Source organism: Anolis carolinensis, chromosome 1 (assembly GCF_035594765.1).
Source record: "Anolis carolinensis isolate JA03-04 chromosome 1, rAnoCar3.1.pri, whole genome shotgun sequence".
Taxonomy (NCBI): domain Eukaryota; kingdom Metazoa; phylum Chordata; class Lepidosauria; order Squamata; family Dactyloidae; genus Anolis; species Anolis carolinensis.
The window spans coordinates 314,391,687-314,418,248 of NC_085841.1; the positions used below are offsets into that span (position 1 = coordinate 314,391,687).

General features: G+C 41.0%; 1 protein-coding gene across 3 annotated transcripts in view; it reads left to right on the forward strand.

Moving 5' to 3' along the window:
- The window catches only part of ccdc9b (coiled-coil domain containing 9B), a 71,610-nt gene that overhangs the window by 28,868 nt on the left and 16,180 nt on the right, over window positions 1-26,562 (forward strand). For all 3 annotated transcript variants that reach the window (XM_008116835.3, XM_008116834.3, XM_008116837.3), the window contains 7 exons: window positions 5,310-5,384; window positions 14,084-14,268; window positions 15,453-15,508; window positions 17,128-17,181; window positions 20,406-20,511; window positions 24,204-24,261; window positions 24,562-25,313. In XM_008116835.3, the coding sequence (XP_008115042.2) occupies window positions 5,310-5,384; window positions 14,084-14,268; window positions 15,453-15,508; window positions 17,128-17,181; window positions 20,406-20,511; window positions 24,204-24,261; window positions 24,562-25,275 (1,248 nt within the window). In that variant the 3' untranslated portion in view covers window positions 25,276-25,313. The remainder of the gene's footprint in view (window positions 1-5,309; window positions 5,385-14,083; window positions 14,269-15,452; window positions 15,509-17,127; window positions 17,182-20,405; window positions 20,512-24,203; window positions 24,262-24,561; window positions 25,314-26,562) is intronic.

Here is a 26,562-nt window from a genome sequence, read left to right on the forward strand (position 1 = left end):
AATTTCAGGTAAAGCATAAAAACAAATTAAAAATATTATTTTAAAAAGTTACGATTCCCAAGACCCAGAAGAACAGAATAGATTAAAAGTCAAACTCCTGACCAAATGTAAATGCATTTGCCTGGTGGTGAATGGACTACACAGAGAGAGAGAGCTAACATGGCCTTCCAGGGTGGAGTCTGTGAGCAGCCACAGAGAGGGCACTTTCTTGTATCTACATTGAACATATCTCTGTTAATGATGGAACCAAAAAACAAACTTGTCCCAAGAGCTTACATCTACACAGATTCATTGTGGAGAATATGGAGGGAAGGTGCCGAGGGGTGGAAGATTGGAGACCTGAAAGACCAATGTTACATAGTCACTTTGAGTCTCTTTTGTGGAGAGAAAAAGTGGGGTAATAATAATAATAATAATAATAATAATAATAATAATAATAATAATAATAATAATAATAATAATATAGGCACATCATGGAACAATTTTCCATTACTTCTGCTGAAATTGCCTCTTCTTGAAGGCCCAAAGACAGATGGTTTAAAAGGATACAATGATCAGTGATACCAGAACCTGTTGAGAGATCTAGCAGCACCAAAAAGAATAAGTTCTCTTCTATTGTTTTACAAACATGGATAGTGTCCAAAAGAGTTGCTTGTGAGCATCAGGCACAAATCAAGATTTCATTGTATCAGCATGATCCATATTATCTCCTGGAGACATGATTTTACCACATGTGGCAGCACTTACCCGGGAGTGGAATATTGGAGACTGGTCAATTGATTATCTAAGCACATGTGTGATATGTCTCACTTATCCAAAGATCCTATCCACATCATTGAGATGGGCAAATTGAAATGTATCCACTATAACTGATAAGAAGAGGATAAATTTGCATAATCTGCGTCAGGATCAGCAATTGTACGGAAGCTGGCACAGACAGGAAGAAGTTTTTCTGTAAAATGTCCTGCCAATTGACTACAATTTGAACTATTAGAATCCCAGCATCCTACTGATCATAATCTGTTCCTGGGCAAACTGCCCACTGACCAGATAAAGTAAGTCACATCTCTTTTTGTACCTTTTAACATCTGTACAGTCAGCAGATTAATATTTCCACAGCATGTAAATCCTGCACTGACAGTACCAGCCAATATCTACAGATTACTCTACTATTAAAGCTACTGAAAAAAAATTGAAAAAAAGTTGGCAGCCTGAAACCCTGGACAGAAAGAAAGATCTTCCCAGCAGATCATAGACCTCGGACAGGCTCATATAGGATGATACAGTCCTTCAAAATACCCTAGACCTGGATATATAGGGTTTTATAAATCAAAGCAATCACTCTGAAATGTGTCCAGAAAGACTGGCAGCCAGTGGAACTGTTGCATCGTCAATTGTGTGCTGTCTGTAGCCAGCGCCCATTAGTAATTTGGCTTCAGTTCTTTGGAGGAATTGAATTTTTTGAACATTCTTCAAAGGCATCCCCACATAGGGTACAGTTGTTGATGGTTCATATCCAACTTGAGGCAATCCTAAGGTTAAGAGTGTGTGATTTGCAGAAACGATTGTCCTGGTCCCCATGTCATGGAAGCCTCTGGCTGTAACACAGAACTTATCTGTTCCCTATCATTTGCCTTGACATCAGCCAGAGCGACAAGGTGCCAAGGGAGGGAGAAGGAGGAACTCCTCATCCTCTCCCGCTCCCTCACCCTGGTTAACATCAGACGAAGCAGTGGGGAACAGGTAGAAGCCTTGTCGTGGCTGATACCGCTGCAACATGTGGGGCGGGGACTGCCATCCTGTGTTCCCAGGCTGCCTGATCACAGGGAATACAGAATGGCAGTGGGGACAGTTGTAGCCGGTTCCTTTTGGGAACCAGCCCAACTGACTCCACTGGCATGAAGTTGGGCAAAATTTGGGCTTTCCTCTGATATTTGGTAACCTGGAGTTAGACCGCATTAAAGTGGCCTTCCCCTGCGTTTCTGTGGATCAGCTTTGTGTGGTATTTGGCCACCATGGGACGGATCCTAACCTACACTCACCTAAATGGTCAGTGCAAATGGGCTCTAGAGAGGTATTCCCTTGGGTAAAAAAATGTGCCGGGTTTTCACTTTCATGGGGGTCCCTAGCATATGTAGAAGGATGACTGTACTCAACACATGAGTGGCTAGGATAGTAACACTGTTGCTTTCTGATAATTCAAGGTACACAAACTTATTTTCATGCACAGAATTATTACAAATATTGCACATGAAATTACCTTCAGCCTATGCGTATAACGTGTATATGAAACAGAAATGAATTTAATGTTTAGACTTGCATCCCATCTCCAAGATATTACATTATGTACTTACATGAAAATTCACATATTCCAAAATCCGAATCACTTCTGGTCTGAAGCTTTTTGGATAAATGTTATTCAATCTGTTTAACTCTACAATTCTATTTCTACCTTTGCTCTAGCCTTCATGTTCAACTCAAAAATTTCCATAAGCAATTAGTAGAAAATAGAACATGCTCATTCAAGCTCTGACTTGCTTCCTCGGCACCCTCTGTTTCTTTAAACAACCCCAGGGATTTGGCTTCTTTGTACTTTAGACTTCTATTCATGTTTAAAACTCAGGAGAACTAGGATTTCCTACCTCACATGTTGTTTTCAGATGTTGTTAAATCAACTCGAGAATATCTTTATTCCTGTCGCCTTGAATCAACTGACTATATTAATTCACTAACCAGAAGGCAGGAAAGGTGGTGACCTTGCGCCTGCCTCCCCATGCTATAAAGTGTGCTACCTGTTCAGCCCAGGAGCACAGCTGTCCATCTGTTCAGGGAATACATCTAACAGAAAATAATCTGAGACAACTCTTTCCTGGAGAATACTGAATTACTCTTATGTTGCATCCTTACTGACAGTTTCAGAGAGAAAAATGTAAGAGGAGTGATACCAATCAAAACTATTTCATTCAATTAAGTGGAAATAATAAAAGCTTTTTTTTCATGTTGACTACTAGTTGTCCTGGACATAAAATATTCATCAGAGGATAATCAGGCATTGTTTCCATTTGTTTAAAACAGGATGCAGTTTTGCAGCCCATTTGAAATGTTATCCATATTCAACATATATGAATATTTCAACATATACAGGCAGTCCCTCAGTTACAAATACAAATAAAAATGACTCAGTTAAGAACGGGGTAAGACAACAGGATGGTAGAAATCTACCTCTCGGAACAGAAATTTGCTTCTGAAAGAGTTATCACGGGGATAATATGCTTCCACTAAAGCTTTATTGCCAATCTTTGTTTCCACAACAAGCCACATTTTTCAAAATCCAATTCTCACAGGGACAAAAAGTGAGGTGAAATCTTCTGAACAGGAGCACAGACAGCAAAATAAACACCACAGGGGGTGTTAATCCTTATGCTATCCAAAGATAGATAGATAGATAGATAGATAGATAGATAGATAGATAGATAGATAGATAGATAGATAAACATGTACCAGTTCTGGCTTAGATAAAAATTAAACTTAAGAGCAAACTTACAGAACATTTCTTGTTCAAAATTTGGAGACTGCCTGTATAAATATTTCTACTGGACTTAACCAAAGCAGTGTGTGACTTCCTATGGAAGGATTCACCATTTAATCTGTATTTAGATTTTTCTTTTTCCACATTGTAATTTGGTACATAGTTAGTGTTAGGGAATTCCTCCTCAGAAATAGCAGAGCATCCAAAAATACAAATAGGATATTTAATTGAGCAGTCAGCTCACAGCAAGCAGAAGCTGAAGTGGCTGCAAAATAATTCTTGAGCTTAGAAGGCAAAGATGCAGAGTTCAATCTTTAAAGTTTCAAAAGATTTATTTAAAAATATATAATAATTACATTTTTGACAGCAAAGAATTGGGTCTAAGCTTCTCTTTAACGTCATTTCTTCTAAGATTCAAAAACAAGAGGAAAAAACATCCAAACACTATATTTATTCAAACAAACAGAGTAGAGAGAGAGGTCTGCATGTAAAGGTGGAAAAAGCAGAAAAAGGAAACATGAGGTTTTAGTTAGAAAATGAGAGGATTAGAGAGAGAGAGAGAGAGAGAGAGAGAGAGAGAGAGAGAGAGAGAGAGAGAGAGAGAGAGAGAGAGAACGAACAACTAGATACATTAACAGACATTCGGGGTGGGGGTTGGGGGTTGGGGGGGGATTATCTCAGCCTAGCCTAAAGCTGACTCATTGCTTCTTATTGAGGACTGCAGACTTGAGCAGTGTGAGATTGATCTCCCACAGTTCAGACATCATACTCATTGGGATTTAATCCCAAAAACTGTTGTTGATGTTGTTGCCTGAGCCATTGCTTCATCAGACCTGAGAGGTTTTATTGGCAGATTTTTCAGATTTCCTCTGAGGCTAGAGAGCATTTCTTGTCCAAGACCACCAGTAGGTTTCCATGACCAATCAGAGATCCAAACGCTGGTCTTCCCAGTATCTTATTCCAACACTCAAACCACTGCACCCCACTGTCTTTCAATCCCATGTATACATTTGCACTGCATAACACATAAACATGTCGTGATATTTCATTTATTTATCATACAATATAGTTATAATATCCATCATATGAAAAAGTGGTGAAAGAGCAGTCTGTCATGGAACCCAAGCGGGCTGCATTTGAAGACTTGGGTGGCGGCATGCAGGTGACAGGTTGTACACCCCTGCTTTAGCTTAAATAACTAAATAGCAATTCTGTGAATGAAACATGCTTTACATTAAAGGTTACTTTGGAGAGAACCCATCTTCAATGTTGTATTTTTCACTAGTGAAAACACCTAGCTTTGCTTTCTGTCATGCCTCTTATCCTGTACTCATACTTGTTTAGTGAGTGCAGGCATGAGCTTAGCAGGAGTAAAATGATCTCATTCCCTTCTGTGCCTTGTCTCTTTCTCTCTCCTCTCTTTCTTCTCCCTTGCCTGAATCCCACTTTTGACTGAACATGCTTTTATTGATGGATCAGACACAATTTTTAACTATAGCTCTACTTTTGCTTTCTGGCATCAGGGTGGACTGGAAGGGAATTGGTAAGATGTTTGCTGTTTTCCTGTCCTTTCACATTGTGTTTCACAATATTTTCCTTCCCTCTGTGGTTAAATCTACTTGAGTCGTTCCTAGTCTCAATCCCTCTCCCTCTTTTGCCTGTTCCTAAAATTTGATCCTAAAATTTTCCTGGCAAAGTAATCTCTGGCCCGCCCCCCATAATTTGAACTGAAGTTTCTTTGATGCTGAATGAATCAGTGTCACCTTCTGGGTCCTTGCAGGTGGATGAAAAGCGACCAATGGAGAGGCGGTGGTCAGAGGGAGACAAGCATGCTGTGAGTGGAGTCATCAGAAAGGTAAGAACTGTCTTTCAGGCCATTATTTCAATCTGACCTGATGGCAAATAATAACAACAAGGGTGCTTACATATACATCCTCTTGCTAAAACATATGCTACTTCAAACAATATCTTTAGTCTCCTTTGTGGAGGGAAAAAGTGGAGTATGAACAACAACAACAACAACAACAACAACAATAATAATGCAATCTTACATTGTAAGACCATAGCTCAATATCCATGCACTGAATACCATCAAATGATGCAACATATGAAAATGGATTCATTTGTGTGTGTGTGTGTGTTTTTTTTTTAAAGTGGATTAAGAACCAGATCTCTTACAGAAAGGAGTTCTATACAATAATATTTTTTATTTCTTGACAGGTGGAAAGGTTATGAATCAATCAAATAGTTTATTGTACAAGCTCAAGGCCATGACAAATAAGTATAGGTACAGAGTGAATAGAATAGGAAAAGTTATCATCCAAATGCTTTTGATGCTTCCTCTTTTGCAGTTGTTTTTCCCTCCCAGCTGAATACGAATGACTGCAATTATTTTTCTGATTTGATGTTCAGGCTGAAAGTAGGGCTTTCAAGGGAAGCTATTTCTCTTTTAAGAACTGAATTGTGATAATGTCTACTTTTTTCAACCTTTCTTTTAAAGATATCTTTGTTGCTACTTCAACACTATCCTTTTGTGCCCATTTATTCTATCCTTTTTTCCTTGATGCATAACAATAATCCTGGGTAGTTAAGGGTTAAGGTAAAGGTTTTCCCCTGATTTTAAGCCTAGTCGCGTCCAACTCTGGGGGTTGGTGCTCATCTCCATTTCTAAGTCAAAGAGCCGGCATTGTCCGTAGATGCCTCCAAGGCCATGTGCCCGGCATGACTGCGTGGAGCGCTGTTACCTTCCCGCTGGAGCGATACCTATTGATCTACACACATTTGCATGCTTTCGAACTGCTAGGTTGGCAGAAGCTGGGGCTAACAGCGGGAACTCACCCCACTCCCCGGATTTGAACCACCAGCCTTTTGGTCAGTAAGTTCAGCAGCTCAGCGGTTTAACCTGCTGTGCACTAGAGACTCCCCTGGCTAGTTAGAGGATGAGAAAAGGAATAGGACAATGGCATTGAACTACATGGCCAATTAGATTGGAGAGAAAGTCATGGTCATGCTATGTGGCTAGTCAGACCTGGAGAATGTCTGCCTGTATTTCCAAGGGATTTGCAGGATTTTTCGAAGATAATGCCAATGGAATTGTTACAAAAGTCGAGAGTGATGTTTTTAGACAGTCCATCGTGTTTTGCAGGCATACAGTAGAGTTGAAAGGAAAATAGTTTTATAAACAACATCTTGCAGTGCCAGAAATACTGTAAAGCTTAATGGGGGTAACTGTAAAAAATGTTGACCATTTCTGCCACCTGGACAGCCATCTCTTCACAAAAATTGACATAAACACCAGCACCTTTTCAAATGAAGCAGAGTATTCGAGGGTTGAGACATTCGTACCTTTTTCCTATCCTGTGTTCAACTCTCATTGAAGTGCACTATGGACATTTATTTATTTATTTATTTGTTTATTTCAATTATTTATACCCCGCCCTTCTCACCCGAGGGGACTCAGGGCGGCTTACAAGTGGCAATTGATGCCATTATACTGATATAAAATAAACTAAAATGATTAAAACAGTTAAAACAATCATAAAATAGTCATAAAATATACAAAGTTTAAAACAATGCAAAGTGCTTTTGCCATTCATCCACCGGACATTATACAAGAGCCGTAATTCAGACCGAGTCGAAGCCAACACATGCTTATTCTTCAAATGCCTGCGTACATAGCCAGGTCTTCAGTTTTTTTCTGAACCCCAAAAGGGATGGGGCCTGCCGAATGTCACTGGGGAGGGAGTTCCACAGCCGGGGAGCCACCACCAAGAAGGCCCTGTCTCTCGTCCCCACCCGCTGTGCCTGTGAGGCAGGTGGGACCGAGAGCAGGGCCTCTCCAGAAGATCTTAAGGTTCTTGTGGGCTCATAGGGGAAGATACGTTCGGACAAGTAAATTGGACCAGAACCATTTAGGGCTTTGTAGGCCAAGACCAGCACTTTGAATTGGGCTCGGTAGCATATCGGCAACCAGTGGAGCTGGCTTAACAAGGGAGTAGTATGCTCCCTGTAAGCCACCCCAGTTAACAATCTGGCTGCCGCCCGTTGTACTAATTGGAGCTTCCGGGCCATCTTCAAAGGCAGCCCCACGTAGAGCGCGTTGCAGTAATCCAGCCAGGATGTGACCAGAGCGTGGACCACCGTGGCCAAGTTCAGACTTCCCAAGGTACGGGCGCAGCTGGCGCACAAGTCTCAGTTGTGCGAAGGCTCTCCTGGCCACCGCAGAGACCTGGGGTTCCAGGCTCAGCGATGAGTCCAGGAGAACCCCCAGACTGCAAACCTGTGTCTTCAGGGGGAGTGCGACCCCGTCCAACACAGGCTGTAACCCTATACCCTGTTCAGCCTTACGACTGACCAGGAGGACCTCTGTCTTGTCTGGATTCAATTTCAATTTGTTAGCCCTCATCCAGTCCGACACAGCGGCCAGACACCGGTTCAGGACCTGAACAGCCTCCTTAGTGACAGGTGGAAAGGAGTGACAGAGCTGGACATCATCTGCGTACAGATGACACCTCACCCCGAAACTCCGGATGATCTCTCCCAACGGCTTCATGTATATGTTGAACAACATGGGGGACAGTATTGAACCCTGCGGGACCCCACAAGTCAATGGTTGTGGGGCCGAGCAGGTGTCCCCCAAGGACACCATCTGGGATCGACCCTCCAGGAAGGACCGGAGCCACTGCAGAACAGTACCTCCGAGCCCCATCCCAGCAAGGCGCCCCAGAAGGATACCGTGATCAACGGTATCGAAGGCTGCTGAGAGGTCCAGCAGAACCAGCAGGGACACACTCCCCCTGTCCAGCTCGCGGCGTAGATCATCGACTAAGGCGACCAAGGCTGTCTCGGTACCATGCCCCGGCCTGAAACCAGACTGTGCCGGATCTAGAAAATCAGTGTCAACCAAGAATGCCTGGAGTTGCGCGGCCACCACACATTCCATGACCTTGCCCAGAAAGGGAAGATTGGAAATAGGCCGATAGTTCTCCAATTGAGTGGGGTCCAGTGATGGCTTCTTCAACAGCGGTTTGATCACAGCCAATTTAAGGCTCGCTGGAAATATGCCATCCCGAAGGGAGGCATTCACCACCGCCTTCACCCACTCGGCCAATCCCCCTCTGGCTTCTCTCACCAGCCAGGATGGGCAGGGGTTTAGGATGCATGTGGTAGCCCTCGCCTCTCCAATGATTGTATAACTCTCCATGAGTTATACAATCATCCCAGTGTCAGGAGGAAATGGTTAGGGACTGAAGACAGGAAAAGCTAGAAGCTGGTAGTTGGGCAAATCAGCCCTCAGCCTGGTGCAATCGGAACTACAGTAGAGTCTCACTTATCCAACACTCGCTTATCCAACGTTCTGGATTATCCAACGCATTTTTGTAGTCAATGTTTTCAATACATCGTGATATTTTGGTGCTAAATTTGTAAATACAGTAATTACTACATAGCATTACTGCGTATTGAACTACTTTTTCTGTCAAATTTGTTGTATAACATGATGTTTTGGTGCTTAATTTGTAAAATCATAACCTAATTTGATGCTTAATAGGCTTTTCCTTAATCCCTCCTTATTATCCAACATATTTGCTTATCCAACATTCTGCCGGCCCGTTTATGTTGGATAAGTGAGACTCTACTGTACTGGTAATTTCATTCCAGCGGAAAGTTTTCAAGTGTTATTCAGCACACTGTACACCAGAGGGTGCAGAAAGCAAAGCATGACCTTGGGTATCCTTCTGCAAATGAAATGTTTTCACAGAGATAATGAAGAAAATTGATTGCCAGGTGCTGTTCTTTATTATTATTATTATTATTATTATTATTATTATTATTATTATTAAATTAATAATTCTATCTTGCCCCTTTTCCTGAGGGAACTCGAGGAGGCTCACAACATATAACAATAAACAATAAGCTAGTAGAAGCAATAAATAAAAAGATCAAAAAAATTAAATTAAAAACAAACAATAAAACAATTACGTTATATATTCTTTGAGTTGATAATGCCACTATCAAGATCAACTTTCATTTCAAGTTCACTATCAAAGCACATCATGCTTTGCTCGAGTTCAAAATACCTGAGTTATATTAGCCACCATGGCAAAAATGCTCAGTCTGTGCAACGTCTGTTCAGTGGAGACTGTTTCTTGAATTTTAAGACCTGCTTGTTGTTGTTGTTGTTGTTGTTGTTGTTGCTTTGTGCCTTCTTGTCATTTCCAACTTTTAGGTGAAATAATTATAAAGGGAGTTTGCCTTTCTCTGAGGCTGATGGAGTGTGATTACCCCAAGGTCACCCCATAAATTTCATAGCTGAGCAAAGATTTGAACCCTTGTCTCCAGAGTTGTAGTCCAATGATCAAACCACGCCGTGCTGGCTTTCTTATAGACCTGCACTAGAGTCCAAACCCTTTCACTGTTCTATTAGGACATGTGATGAAAATCATATGTGACTCATACTCCCTGCTGTAGTGTACTCCTTGGGAAAGAAGGGGGAGGATGTGTTCATGAAGAGGCTCACAAATTCTAGTGTTCAGAAAGGGATATCACAGCTTACACAAGTGACTTTTGTTGGGACTGCAGCTTCCAGAATCCCCAGCCCGCTGCCTGGGAATGCTGTGTGTGGTCATCTTATTAAGTCTCATTTCTGTGTTCTCTGGAATACACATCAGTCTTGGTATGCATTGGGGTGACTTTCCAACAGTGGCCCTGTGCAGAACAGGCCCTGGAAGAAGGAAAGACTGGCTCCCTTGAGCCAACAACCGCTCTTAATTAACAATGCACAAATTAAATCAGCTTTCCTCTCCTGCTGAAGTGCTTCATTAGAGAGCTGCTCCACCTGGGTCCCAGCTGCAGCTCAGGCAATGCTGGGAGGCTGGCTCACTCTGCTCCCTTGTGGCCCAGGATCCCAGCTGTGGGCAGCCCAGCTCAGCAGGAGGCCCGGCTGTGAATGGTAAACAGGCTGCCTTCCAGATGATGAGTTTCTGCTGCTTACGGACTTGACCAAAAGCAAAGAAGCCTCCAGTCAGAGTTGGGAGGCTCCGGACGCCTCTTAGTGCACACCAGACATAGGATTCAGTGGTCTGTAAGGATGGGTTTCACCCCCCCCCCCACACACACCTTCCAAGCTATGCTTTCAATTAAAAGGTTATATTGGGCTATATTCTCCACAAGGGCAGCCAAAATGGGATCACATGCAGGGGGGGCACTCCTGTTGTTTACGTGGCCTGTGATCCCTCCAGATTCTTCAAGTCCAAAACAACTTGAATTGCTTATCCTTGAAGTCTCCAGGAATAGCAATTCAACTTTTAAATAAGCTGGAGTTCCCTCTTCCACAGCACTGTTTGATATCAAAACTGAAATTTTGTTTCAAAGTCAGTCTCTTCCTGTTTGGTTTCATTTTTTTCACAGTCTGTCTGGGCCATGGGGATTTGGGGGGCAAAAAAGAGGTCCTTGGACCTGGTATAGTTTCTCATCCCCTCTTCTCCATGTAACTTTCCAAACTAGGAGGCAGAATAGGATTTGAAAAACCCATGAACCATTTCTAAGAGTTTTCCTTGTGTTCATCATGCTATGTTCCTCAGGACGGTAAAGTGTTTGTGGACATTTACTAAACCAATTACATTGCCTTCAGTGGTTTCTATCTATCAGTCATGTAGAAGGAGCCCCTGGTGGTGTAGTGGGTTAAACTCTTGTGCCAGGCAGGACTGCTGATTCGAAGGTTTGGTTGCTGACTTAAAGGTTGTTGATTCGAATCCAACACGGGGAGAGCACGGATGAGCTCCTTCGATAGCTCCAGCTCCATGTGGGGACATGTGAGAAGCCTCCTACAAGGATGGTAAAAACATCAAAACATCTGGGCGTCCTCTGAGCAAGGTCCTTGCAGATGGCCAATTCTCTCATACCAGAAGTGACTTGACATGAAAAAAGTCATGTAGAACAGTCTCCACTAATCTGGTCCCTTTCCAATGTGTTGTACCACAACTCTTATCCTCTCCTGCAGGCAAGTGAGTCAGTTCAAAGGGGATGGGTGTAAAAGTCCAGCACATTTGGAGGACACTACTTTGAGAAGGCTTTCTGAAGTTGCTGTCTTTGCATGTCACATTAAAAACACCAATCTGCTCAACACCAAGGTTGCACTCCTCTCTGAGGTTCTCCAGATTTCTCCCCAATGTGCATGGTAGATGAGTTTTTTTTCAGTTTCTCTGATATACAAGCCTCTGATATTTCATCCCCTACTATCTTGAGCCCTAATCTCCCATGTCTGATACGTGACATATATATATACAGCCATGGAAAGCAATGAGAGAAGAGACCAGAAAGGAAAGTTCTAGAAGATGGTTTAGAGCCAGTGACCCTTTGAGATAGAAAGCATGGAGGCCTACAAAGCCCAACTAGACTCTTCTGGTTTCCCACATTAGGCCCTTCAGCCTTCTGCTTCCCCATCTTTATGGGGATGGGGTTTGTGGGCCCCCTCAGCTCCCTTTGGAAGAACAGGAGAAGTGTTGTTGTTCGGTGCCTGCTTTGCCCACCCACACAGGTGGGTCTCCTTGGCAACAGGTTCCTCGGGCTCTAATTTTCCTCCAGCCTATTTTGATCTGCAACAAAATGCCAAGGAGATTAATTCTTGTTTGGAGGAAGCCTGGGGGTGGCCATCTTTGAAGGGGAGAAAATATGGAATATCAAGTTTCCCGCAGGCAATTCACGTCATTGGGCTTGCTGTGCATTCAGCCATCCACTTTGGGGCCTGACGGTATCAGAGAGCTGGCGGTTGGCTCCCACTCTTTGTGGGCATGTGCTATATGTTCATTGCATGGGTGGGTTTGTTTTGAGAACACCCTCCATCTCATTTTTTTGTTTGTGTGCTAAAGCTTTGAACATGGAAGGAAGGCTGGCATTCAGCTGTTACAGCACAGAATGGAACAGTAAATCATGAGGTTGAAAGCAGTACAAGCAAACAATTTCCTCCTCAGAGAACATTGTTCTGACTTGTACACTGAATGCTCATTATGCATGCTGTGCTGCTGAGCTCACTATACTTGAGGGACTAACTAGCAACAAAGGAATATAACACACAATTAGGTAGCATAGCTCTGTAGAGTACCTGAGTGGCAAAGGGTCTGAGCTCTGAACCAGAAAGTTCCTGACTTGTATTTCTTCTCAGCTAGCATCTTGGGATGTTGCTTTGCCAACCAACTCACTCACAGCCTCAACATTCCCCTCTACTATGGTGTGAGTTTAGTTGACTAACCTTCCTCATAGGTATCCCTGTTAGGGTTCATGTACTTCTGAAATTGGGTACTTCCTCGATATTTCAGACTACAACTCCCTTCAACCTTTTCTGTTTCAGGGGGATGGTTACTCAGGCCTAAGTTTCAATGTGTATGTTAAAGGACCTGTCTAAGGTGCTGAATCCTAACTCCAAAATTGATTCGAAACCTCAGACGTTTCCTTGAAATTCCAGACTAAAACTTGGAACAGATTGGCCACCCAATGAAATGGAAGCTATCGCCTACCACAGAGAAGTCTCTACCCCATGCTTCTGTGACTCACCAAGCCAAATAATGATTACACCATAATGATATACTGCAGGAAATTTTAGTAAAGTGCATATGTGTTTGTGTGTCTGTATTGTGAAACAGAATCCAGAAAAAGGAGATAAGGCCTCCTAGTAAAAGCATATTTGTTTCAGCTGACCTTTTAGAATTGACTGCTTTATTACTTTTTTGCAGTGTTGTTCTCGTTTTGTTTGTTTCCTTCTTTATTGTGTATTCTTGTTTTTGTGCCCTGTTTGAATTTTGTTATCTTCTGTTACACCTATAAAAAGTGATGCCGAAATATTTTTTTTAAAAAGACACAATCCATAAAAGAGTGATACCTTTACTTGTCAATACATTTATGACGTGATTTCTGAAGCTTCTATGTTTTCCAGAACCATTGGCCTTCTAGTTGTTTTGGACTACAATTTTTATAATCCTTTGTTATTGGCCATGCTGGCTGAGGCTTTTGGAAACTGAAGTCCAAAGCATCTGCAGATCCAAAGGTTTCTCACCAGAATTCTGTGTCATATGATTTTTACATGATAGAACTGTACTGTGAGCACACATACAACCAACAGATATGTTCTCTAGTCACAAATAAATAACTAAGCTATCCAAGAGTGCCATAAGGAAGAGGGAGCAGACTTGTTTTCTGCTGCCCTTGAAACTAGGGCTAGGAGCAATGGGTTCAAATTACAGGAAAGGAAATTCCACTTTAACATTAGGAAGAACGTCCTGACCATATGAGCTGTTCATCAGTGGAAATCTCTGCCTCGGAGTGTGGCGGAAGCTCCTTCCTTTTAAACAGAGGCTGGATGGCCATCTGTCAAGATTATTTTGTGCTTTTTTCTGCGTGGCAGTGGGTTGGACTAGATGGCCCATGTAGTCTCTTCCAACTCTATTATTCTGTGATTCTATGTGGCCAAAACACAAGGAAATTAAACTTAGACCACCTCTGTGCATGCAGTGTGGGGACAGCTGATTTTAATTACAGTATCTACCTTTTTGTTTTAATTAGGAGAGAGGGAAATCCCCCCAGAAGAGTCCAGGGGACAAGAGTCGCACGCTGACTGGAAGGGAGCGATCAGAGTACATGCGATGGAAGAAAGAACGGGAACAGATTGACCTTGAGCGCCTAGCACGCCACAAGAACGCAAGGGGAGAATGGCGACGGGCTTGGGATGTTGAAAAATCAGATTGCATGTAGGTTGTCTCCACACCCAACACAATACACCACATGCAGTAGCCTCTACAAAGAGGTCAATGGTAGAAATAATATCCTGGTGGAAACTGGAAAGTTGGATAGGAAGCAATATCTCTAATCATACTCTTGGGTTGTGTATTATCTGCAGCTTCTGATTACAAGAGAAAGAGGATAGTATATCAATATGTCTCTGTCTCAATAGATGGCTCAGAGTCAGTGACCCACAAGGGATCCATTATAATGTCGGCTGTATGCAACTGATAAAGGAAGGAGGCATTTGAAGATGTTGAGGAAAGAGCCCCTTAGGAAAAAAGATACCATAATTTCTTTTCATTCTAGTAAAAAGCCACTCTGATTTGTGGGAGTCCACAACCTCCATTACTGAATGAACTTCAGACTTTCCAAAAAGCATTCTGATGAGGTATAGGGCTTATGATGCTCTTGATAACCTAGCAGAAATACTCACAGAATATTAAGTGCAGAATTTCCCTAGACTCAGAATGCTGAGTGAGGAATAGCAGACTTCATTTAGACTGATAGCAATAAACTTGTGAAAGTTATTGTCCCTAGGTTTCCAGAAATCCATTATCTAGCTATAGTTCAGAAATGCATAGCTTTTTCATGGGCAATGCTATTGATGGCTTTCCAGAAGTAGCTTTATTTATAGTAGCTAACTAGAATCTCTTTGTTCAATGTGGCATACTTCTGAAAGAAAAGTAGAGAAGTCTGTTTCCTTCAGTCCTTGTTTGTTCATTTTCCAGGAGCATCTAATTTGCAACTTTGGATAATAGAACATTGGATTCTAATCAAGACTCTCCAACTTTAGGTCCCCTGACCTTTTGTCATGGTTCATGACTGACCATGGTAGGAGTTGTAGTTCAATAAAATCTAGGAACACAAGTTTGGGAACCACTGAATTAACAGGGCCAAATCCAATCCAGTTGGGCTTTCCTGATGTTTTTAGAAAAAAACTTTCCCTCTGCATAGCTTTTTGAGGAAATTGGAAACACTGAAGATGTAGTAGAGTTTGCCATTTAAAACAAAGAAGATAATTTTGTAAAAACACTTTACTTGTAAAGGGCCAATTCACAGTCAAATTTCAGTATTAATACCAACATGCACAGATTTTCCAGTATTTTAATTGAACTTTATATTTGAAAGAGTCTTTTATTTTCCCCTGCAGGTTTGAGGATACAAAGGATGGGGGACCAGCCTTGGAGGGCCCACACAGCAAGAAAGGTCAGCAAAGGGATTTGATACTCTATTGACCCCAAATATGTTGGTGCTGGTGTAAAAAAAAAAAAGCCAGCCCTTTGATATTTCTCTCGCGCACACACTTTATTTGCTTTTTTAAAAAAACACCCTGTTCCCACACCTTTATATCTTAATAATAATAATAATAATAATAATAATAATAATAATAATAATAATAATAATAATAATAATAAAAACTTTATTTATGCCCCGCCACCATCTCCCCAACGGGGACTCGGGGCGGCTTACATGGAGCCATGCCCAAAACCATACAATATGACAAAATATAAAACATAAAGCCAGTGTGGCTTTGTTTTCAAAGATATTTCTTTGAACATATTCAAACTGACCAAAATTCCTGGGATTTTGGCAAGAGTTGCATTTGTACTCATACTTATCAGGATTTTTTTTAAAAAAGCTAACACCTCCCAAAAAAGGCTTCCCCCAGGCAGGAAGCAGCCAGGCTTTGAAGCTGCAAGGCCATTCAGTGCTAATCAAGCTAGCCAATTGCAACATTAACACTTTCCTCAAGCAGACAAGAGTTCTTTCTCCTACCCTGGACCTTCCACAGATATACAATATACAGTTCCTTTGCGTAGTTTCCAACAGCTCTCATGACCTCTGAGGATGCCTGCCATGGATGTGGGTGAAACGTGAGGATAGAATGCTTCTGGAACATGGCCATACAGCCTGAAAAATTCACAGCAACTCAGTGATTCTGGCCATGAAAGCCTTCAAGAATGCATATGAGATCGTTCCTGGCCCTGAACTTGACTTTTGAAACATGTACTCACTTCATAACTGCAGTCAAAGTCTTTCTATTAGACTTTAATATGATATAACAAACTTCAGTTTTTGCACTGCAGATTCTAGGAAAATTGTTGTGTTTTTCTAAAATCTAGATCAGGATAGGTTCAGCGTAGGAGACAGGACAGGTTGCAGGGGTCAAAAGCATTGTCATTATTTTTTAAATGCCCAGTGTGATGTGCTGGGGCATATGCTTTCTGTCATTACCAATCCTTCTCATTTTTTGTGAATACTGTACCACAATCCCTGCTCAGAATGGCGGGAGGGATAGTTTGCTCCTCCATAAGCAAGGGGAGGATTCCTCTCCCTTCCATTTTCCCTGGTCCACCTCCAATCTCACTCACTGTTACTGTTACTGCTGCTTCCCATTCCTCTCTGGGTAAGGCCCCATATCTGTCCGGCTTTGGGGACATACCACTGTCTTTGGTTTCCTAATTGGCAGGATGGTCGCAGTCAATTTCTCATGAATTTATAAGGTTTGATGTAACTTTTAATACCCAGGGCAGGGTGTAGGATGTTGTTGTTTTTTTCCTGTCCCGGGAGATTCCAATATAGGCAATATCCAATGCCTTAGTTCCTCCTGTACTTTTGGCCAGTCACACTCATGACTTGTTATGTGATGTTTCCCACGAAGGTCAGCCTTACCTCATTACAGTTGCCAGGGTCAGCACTTCCTGAATGCTGGGCTATAGCATACCTATAGTTTGGAGTGTTTAAATCAGGAAAACTGTGCTGTGTTAGGGAACCTAGTAGGGGAATTTATTGTTCTGTTGTTTTTTGTACTTTGTTCATTCAAGGGGGAAGAAATGCTCGCAAGTCCCAACATCGATCCTTGCCTTCTGAAGGAAAAGGTAAATTGAAATCAACAGAAATGTGAAACCTGACTGCTTTTAAATAGCAATGTCCAAAAACATTAAAGAGAGAAGGATGCTTTACTCAAAAGACTATTGCTCCCCAAATCCTTATTTTTCCGGGCCCAGAATGACTGTTGCCTTTGTAGTGGTATTCAGCTATTGTTTGTTCTTTTTCACCTTCAGACCAGCTTTGACTTATGTATGAGAAATCTCCACGAGCCCCACTCATGTACACTGTAGATCAAGACGTGTAAACTCAGTACTGTGGTTTTTTGATTGAATCAATACATTTGTAATATGGGGTACTTTTATTTCTATTGCCTCGCACTATTCCCTTTTCCAGTGAGCCATGTCATTTCATGAAGTGTTTCAAATATGGTAGCACTTAATATTTTTTGCTTCTACCAGAGTTCAGGTTTGATTTCCTTTAGGACCCTTATATTCATTATCTATCTATTTACTCGATTTATATCCCATCTTTTTCCTAATGTGGGGTTCAAAGCAGCTTAAAATAATGTAAAAAAAAGATCAATTTACAACTTTAATTTAAAAAGTTAAAAAATGGAAAATACGATGGCATGGATGGTTCTGACTTTGATGTTTAATAATATCATTACAGATAATGTTTTGGGGTTTTCTTTTGAGCTGCTTATGTTGCTCCTGCTCCTTGGGTGGTGGTCTGTGACATTCATACTTAATGGAGATGTTTGAGAAACTGAGAAAAGAAACTGAGAAACTGAGAAAAGAAAAAGTGATAATTCCCCCCACCCAGCATATTTATCAATCTTATACTGTCTCGACTCTTTCCCTGTTGGGAATGTATAGCTGGGCTGGCAGCCAAGAAGAAAGCCGCTAAGCATCACAGCAGAAACCATGGACGCAGAAGGAATGCTGGGACCGTGTGGGCATATTCTGAGGATTATAGTTACAAGAACAAGCAAAATAAAGCTGTAATTCCAGGGTGTGGCACAAGAAGAAGGGCTTCATGACTAAGGAGTATGAAGATGCTGTTGAATATATTTCAGAGGAAACTGGAAAAAGCACTTATGAATTTTTTTTTTTGCCTAAGAACACCCTAGAAAATTCATGGGATCACCATATGTCACCATGTAAATTGAAGGCACATGTGTGCGCGCACACAATGTACAGAGAAATGGTGCAAGAGAAGTGCCCACAAGAATAATATTTGGATGACTAAAGACAATGCCATAAAAAGCATTACCATACAATTTAAAATATACAAATATGAAAATAGTATTAAACATCATTAGTATTAAAAACAATTCAGGTTAAATTCATAAAAATATTAAAAACCACAGCAGTTCCTGACATGAATTAGTATAAAAAGGACTGAAAAAACCATCAAACACATTTTAACTCCTGAAGTTCATTTATGATACATGCTATATATCCTTCAATTTCCCCATTGCCCTCTTTTCTAGGGACTGTGCAGACTGAAATCTGTTCAGCAAGGATCAGCATTCCCAAATCTTGTATTTTTAGATTTCAACTTCCATTAGCTCCAGGTAATGATCAGAACAATGGAAATTATAGTTCAAAATGTCTCAAGATTGTGAGGTTGAATGAGGCTGATGCATCCTATGCCTTCAAGATCATGCAGATAGACATTCTTCATCTTTGTCAGTATGAGTCCCCGGCCATTGCTAGTAGCACTCTCTAATGAGCTGGAATTTCTAAGCCCCATTAGTATTGGGGCCCACTTCAATCAGGGAAGCCATGTTTGCATGGCAGGACAGAGCAATGTGAAGGCAGTGAAATGCTGAAACCTCAAATGCATTCTTTCCCATGTGTACAGAAAGTGTGGTCCATTGTGGCAGGTCTGTGAGCCAGTTTCTTTACCTGGGTCTCTAAGCTATGCAGATTACTAAAAGATTAAAAAAAAATAAAGCAATAAGAACACCGAAGTGCACTTCTGCTTTTGAAATACAGTTTTTAAAAGTTACAGAGTGCAGGAAAATTCCTGCAACATATTTAAAGAGTGAATTACCACTCTAGGAGAAATATAAAAAGGGATCTTACAGCATCTTTGAGATGGACTCAGAGAAGGAAGTAGGCAGCATAAACTTGTGTACATTCAGGGCATGACTACACTGGCCACTTCATCCAGGGCCAGTCCAGAACTGTGTGCTTAACTGGTCCTGGATTGTCCCACGATGGCAGTCACATTCCTGAGGATGAATCCTGTTCAATTCCACATTGTTGTCCATACAGAGTAGATGGGCTGGCTCCACAGTAGTCCTGCTTTCTGCATCACTGCCACTGCTTCCTCACCAGCCTAAGAGCTCCATGGAAAGTCTCTCCAGTGTGGTGTTACTTCTGACAAGGTCAGAAATGGTACCTGAGTATGTGTTCAACAAGAAGAGGTTACTCCCCCCTCCATGTTGATTGCATGGGGAAGGGAGATGACATGGATTCTGCCATTTGGACAACATATTGGGCCAGATGAGACCTAGTCTAGTTGTCCACATAGCAAAAAAGTAAAAATTAAAATCCAAGGTCACTCTGGAGTTTCTAGGAAACACTAGATTTCCCCAGACTTTGCTCTGCTTGGAGCAAAGTCAAGCTAAGACCAAAAAAATGGATCATCCCCAGAAGTAGCTATACATAATCTGGCCTGCCAGCACTGCCTTTGAGATGAGTCCATCTTTTTTGCCGTTATAAATACAGCCTAGTTCTACTTCAGCAAATACATCTGATGAAACAGAATTAGTCTAAGAAAGCTTATGGTAAAAACATTTCTCTCTCAGTTAGTTTTAAAGGTGATATGAGATCTCTTTATATATGGATTTATGAATAAGTATCCATGTCATTGAATCTTACCACTTCAGGGGAGCAATTTGTTCTTTCCAGAAAGTTGTATTCAATCCTTAGACTCCACTTTGCACCTTGGGCATAAAGTGAAGCTGAAGCGGGGCTACTAGTTTGAATTGTAGTTATTTAAAATGGGATAGCTTCTTTCATTATTTCCAGAACATTAGCACAGGATAGAGAATGAAAACAAGTCATGTGGTATACTGTGCCTATTTGCTCTATTGACTAAGAGAGGGAAGTAGCCAGGAAGAACATGGCTGCTTCCTCTGATTCTCCCACCCACATCCCCTACCTGAGCCTGTTGTCTCACTTTGCCTCATGGTAGGGCTGGCCTGGCTCTTGTATCCTGATGTTGAATGAATTAGCACTGTATATGGCATCTTTTTCAGTTGGAGGACAACACAGACGGAGCACAAGCGAGTCTGCTTCCAGAACATTGCCATTCATGAGCAGTAAGGCCAAGGGGAAGGATAGACTCACCGGCAGAGCCAGAAGGTAGGGGAGCAGTTTTCAGTGGAATTTCATTGCCTGGACTTGTTCTTTGCCTTATTTTGAGAAAGGAAATTCTGTTGTGGAATAGAGTTTCAGGACAAAAGTAATTTGTCTTTATTAAACATTTATTATTACATCATCTGCTAATTGACCTAGATTGATATTAAAACTGCATTTATTAATGAAAACAATATATTTTGATTACAGAGAAATCCCACACATGTTCACTTGCTGTCTCCTCTTAATATAAGAGCAGGGTGAAGGGATTTACTGCTATTATTTCCACAACTAACCTGGCCCATTTGTATTTTCATGGAGAAAATAAGCAAGAACAAAAACGGGGAGGGGGCATTTCCTGCTTATATCAGTCACTTGACTTTACTGTATTTCCTTCTTCTCTACTCATATCCCCCGTTAGTGAATATCAGAGGGTCCAAGAAGAATGCCTGTGTTCAGCTCTGACTAATGATCACAGATAACAGGGATGTTTTCTGTGCAAATAGTAGGAAGGGATGTCAGAAAAGGTGTGTGTGAGTGTTTGGGGGGGGGGGGGTACATGATGTCAGTTGAAGAGAAATTCTTGGAGTGGAGCCATGCATCTAGGACAGCATCCAGCTTATCAGCTTGGTCTTTGGTGTCCCATTATGTGATTCTATATAATACCTGTCCTTATTCATATCCATTGCTATGCAAAAATATGGTTTAATTCTTTGATTGATTGCCTGTTAGCTGGTTCCATGGTTATTAAGTAGCAATCCTGAAAAAGATTTTGAGGACAGTGGGAGTGATTCATTGAATGCACATTTCCTGTAAGCAAAGTTATAGTGATGTGTGTAAACTATGTATATATTGCTTTGCTCTATTTTGTACTATGTTAATGGAACTTCATTGGATACCTTTTTAAAAAGATGAAAAAAAATACAGTTGTTGTTCCACATATGTGGGTTTGATTTTTTTTTTCCAGATTTGGTTACTAGAAGATTTTATTAAAATATTTCTCTCGGAATCTCTAGGTTCCCTAGTTCGACTCTATGATCAGCTTAGACCAGATGTTGACCATAGAGCAGTGGTTTCCAACCTTTGGGTCACCAGGTGTTTTGGACTTCAACTCCCAGAAATCCCAGCAGTTTACCAGCTGTTAGAAACTATGGAAGCTGAAGTCCAAAACACCTGGAGGCCCAAAGCTGGGAACCAGTGTCATAGAATTACGCTGGAAGATCTAGAGATTCTTAGAGAGATCACTTCTATAGATCCTCCAGTGTGATTCTATGAACCGTAGAGCCATGCTGGAGGACCTAGGGATTCCTACCACTTCACCACACTGGAAATTTTTGTCTCTTTGAAGCACTTTGGTCTCTGCTGAGCACTATCAGATGACGCTCGGCAGGCCCTGTCCCATTTACCCTCCAAGTGCTGAAGAAGTGTTGCAAGACGCTTCCTCAGCAACAATAGAGAGGTAAATAGGTTTGGGGTAGCTCCAATGGAGCTACCTGCATTTTGGGCTCTTTCACCTTTTTGATGGAGAGTCGAGCAGTGTGTGTTGCTCCCCTTTCTCCCATCGGATGGGGAAGGGGGCCAATGCGCCTTGTGCCACCCCTCATATGTGATGCAGGAAGGAGGGAGGGTGCATGGGGCACCACAAAGTGCCCCACACTCCTGCCATTTCACCAGCAACTGCCAGCAAAACAGCATGTCCCCGACTTGTGAAGAGGTCTCTAGAAATGTATTCTTTTGAGTAATAAAAATAGTGTTTTTGTTTGTGGCTTTTCCCCTTTTAGATGGATTTTGTGCTCCTAAGTGTAGTGAATATGAAGAGCTGGCTTCTAGCTTAGTAGCAAAATATGTGCTTTCCTTAAAGAACTTTCCAACTTCACTCATTAGCATCTCTCAGTAAATGGACAGTTAACAATTGAAGGAAACAGCCATAATTCTGTCATGTGGATAGTCTCAAGTCATAAAACCTATTTAGTAATGCTGTTAGTCATTACCTCAGTCTTACAAATGTCACAGTGTTGATGTAATAACCAAGGGGCAATAAGGAGAGTGATGCATGACATCTTGAGCATAGATCACAAAAACTGGAACATCACCAATGAATAAATAATTAAATTAGCTGTTTTTATAGGCTTGAAAACAAATGTAGTTAAATAGCATTATTTTCCAACTTTCTCCCTCTTTTGTAGTTGCTGAACCACACTATCATACCAATACAATTGGATAGTTCAATTGTAAAGTATGGTCTTAAAAAATCAGATCTGCTCTTTAAAGCTCCTCTAGCACGTTCCATCTCTGTACATTTAACCTTAGATATGTCCTCGGGTGCACAACAAAACAACTGCAAACTATTTTCATAGCTACGGGGGAGGGATTTTTCTGCCATTATGACAAGTCATCATCATGCATGGGAAATGGACATTATTCCAGGAAAGAAATGTTGTTATTACATGTTTGTGGTCATTAAATGTACTCAGTGTGCATATTTACTTATTTCAAATATTTCTGTGTCCTCAGAGGCTTTCCAAAGGAAATGTTTTCGCAGACTACAAAAAACAATGAAATATAAAATGCATAAATCATTTTAAAATGGAGCTTGAGAACCCTCCTATTATTTTGAACTATAGTCCTTTGTGTCCCTTAGCCAGTGTGGTCACTAGTCATGGTTGCTTTGAATTTATTGAAGATGCAAACTAAAAATAAATATTTTCCAAGTTCTGATAAAAACAATAACAGAAAACATTTGACACAACAGCAAATACCACATATAGGAGATCAATTTGCATGCATGTTCCTGTAGAAAAGAGTAGGGGAAAGCACTCCGAGAGGAATCAATGTGGAATTCCCTAAAGATGTGAAATTCCCTAAAGATGGATTCTCCATAGAAAAGCCCTCTTCTCTTGTATCTGCCAACCGAATAGATTTCAGTAACACATATGTTAGTCAAGTCTGATTTTAATTGTATTGCTGTTTGTGCATACTGCACTGTGCTAAATTCTGTGATGTTTTAAAAGAAATGCAATAAATTATTAATAATACTGTAAGCACACCAAAAGCTGGAAACTGTCATTTTCCTCCTTAGCATGTTGGTACATGTCAAATATAACACATTCAATAATACTCTCTCTCTTTTAGACTTCACTCTCAGGCTGCAGCAGACAGTTTCATAAATCACTGGCACATGTTCTTAGTCAAATGACAAATGTCTTGGCACAGAAATTGGTTTTTTATGATTTTATGATATTACAGTCTTAACAACCAGCTTGTTAAAGATTAATGGATTCTGCTGGGTCTCAGAGATTAAGAGAATAACAATATGTATAAGATGAAGTTTGTTTCAGGAAAGCTATCCTGCTGATTGGACTCAAAAATTAAGAGAACTATTCTGGGTGAGTCTAAGTATCTCTATAAAGGGGATTTCCACAACAACTAACATACCTCTTGGTCAGAGCTGTCAAAAATACATGAATGACTACAACAAGAGGTCTGCGGAGCCTTATTAACCTTGTTTTTGAGCATTTCTTGAACAACAAAAAAAACTTTACAAATTTGTGGCAATCCTAGCACATGCCATCTTTCTCTGTTGGCTCTGAAGCTACAGTCCAACAACATCTGGATCCTTGTGTTAAGTATGATATTCTCCAAAAGGAACCAGAGAGGTCAATGTTCTGACATTGCTCATGTTGTCCTTTGTTTTACAGATGGGATGCCAAGGAGGGTGAAGAAATGTCCTTTGGAAAGGATGAACTGGATAATCAGGTGAGTATATAGTATATTTGTTCAGATATGGAGAAACAAAGTGGTATCATTGAGTCTTGCACTATGCTTGTACATCTCAAGAAGAAATTCTGGCCCTAGTTCTTTATTCACAGAACTAGAATAGAATCTCCTGTTAAATGAAACCTGGTTGTTCCCAATTTCATTGACAGGGGAAATCCTCAGCTGCAGTTGAATTGTAGCTCCCTTCAGCAATATGTGGGAGGTCTTATGCTGCACTTACCTGCTATGAATAAACAGTTTAATAATCACTACATAGAGTTTTATCTTCTGAAATTCTAGAAGTCCAGTAGCAGTGAACAACTGAAGAACCAAGCTGTGGTCAGTGAAGGAATAAAGGAACAGGCATTGCTGGACAAGAATGAGGCACCTCAGGAATGCAGCGTTTCTGTGGCAGAAGCCAAAAGAAGTGGAGAAAGTCCATCTGGAGGTGAAGAAGGCCAGGGCAACAAGGGAAACAGCAGCAGATATCTTACCCAAGAGGTGTCTGCAGTCAGCACTGATGAGACTGAGGCAGAGCATAACCTCAGGAAGACAGTAATTGTGGCTGATATGTCTCCCGAGGGCAACTGTATGCACAACAATTCTTGCCAGGAAGAGAACCAACTGAATCAGGCATCTGGAGGTATCCTGGAGGAGAACAGTTCTACTGTTTATGAGGATGGCGTAGACAAAAATGCACAATCTGAAAGGAACCCTAATGGTGAAGATTGCGCAAAAAATCTTAGTGAGCCAACGGTAAAGGCAGATGATGGAGAAGACCAAGGACCGTCAACAGACAAACAAGTGGGAGAGATCCAGATCACAGGTCCCAAGAGACAAATAATTGTTGGAATAGAAAATGATGACTCCACTTGCCTTGTAGACAATGAGGAGTCTGGGTCTCCAGGCAAAGAAGTGCCAGACAGAACTAATGAATCTTCGCAAGAAGGGACAAAAGTGAGAAGCAAGACACAAGACCAATCTCTGCCATGCAATCAAGAAGCACAGAACTAATAAAAGGCAGAACATGCTGGGATCCCAAGAGGCTGAAGGTGAGTCCATTTGACACCTAACATGGTGTGTGTGTGTGCGTATTGATTTGTAGGGTTATAGACTGCCCTATCCCAAGACCTCAAGGCTTATGACTCACATACACTGAAGAGACACAATTTGCAACCAACTGGGAAGTTATCCTGCCCATGCCCCATTGAAACTAATCACAGCACTGCAAGAGTATATTGCTTCTTGCCTCCTTCTTGAGCCAAACAGTTCCTGATTTTTGTTTTTTGTAGTATTTTTTTTTACTTCCCAATCTCTGCATGTGATCATTTCAGCAGAGGCAGAACAGCTATATAGGCAACCATGGTACTCTATTCTCTCTCATCTCAACCTCTACATACAATCAATACATCAAACAAAGTTTTCAAATGCAATAGTTTCCCCTTATTCCTTATGCATTCCAAGACTTCCCCATGGATGCCTAAAAACGCAGATAGTATTGAACTGTTTTCCAAGATTTTTGGGAACATATTTGACTGGGGGTAACAAACCATGGAAAGAAAACCATGGATGAAGGGGAAACTACTGTATAAATCCATGTATCACAGGCTTCCAGACAAATTCTACTCAGAGATACGCAGCCAGCATCCCCCATGCTCAAGGCAAGGCCAATAGGATATGGGTTTCCAAAGGTTATATACTGGAGAAGCAAACAAAGAAAATTAAAGTGAGTGAATGTTAGCTATCTCTCTACAATAGCAGTAAGAACTGTACAAGCAAGTGAGCCAAAGAAAATGATATCATTCCCTCAGTTATTTCTTAGCTTTCATAACTTTTCCCGTATTTGAAGAAGGGGCTTAACTGTACTGTTTCTAGTTTTTAATAATTTAATTTTTGTTTTATTTTTTAATATTGTTAATTGTTAAATTCTAGTTTTATTCTGATATTTTCTGTTTTTAACTATATTTTAAATTATATACTGACTCAAGTATCAGTTTGGGGGGGAGGGAATAATAATAATAATAATAATAATAATAATAATAATAATAATAATAATATCATCATCATCATCATCTAAGATGGGAGTTCAGAGTTTTGAAAGGTTAGTTCTTTTGGATGTCACCTTAAGTCACTCTGTTAAGATAGATCCTGGAAGTTTAACTTCAAGGTAGACCCAGGTTTGTGATGGTTATACATTTTCCTATCTTTGATATGGGAAACTTTGCTTGTATTGATCATGCTGGTTAGGAGAAATTGGTAGTCGGAATCCCAAAAAGTAACCTTTCCAAGCTCTGAATGCAC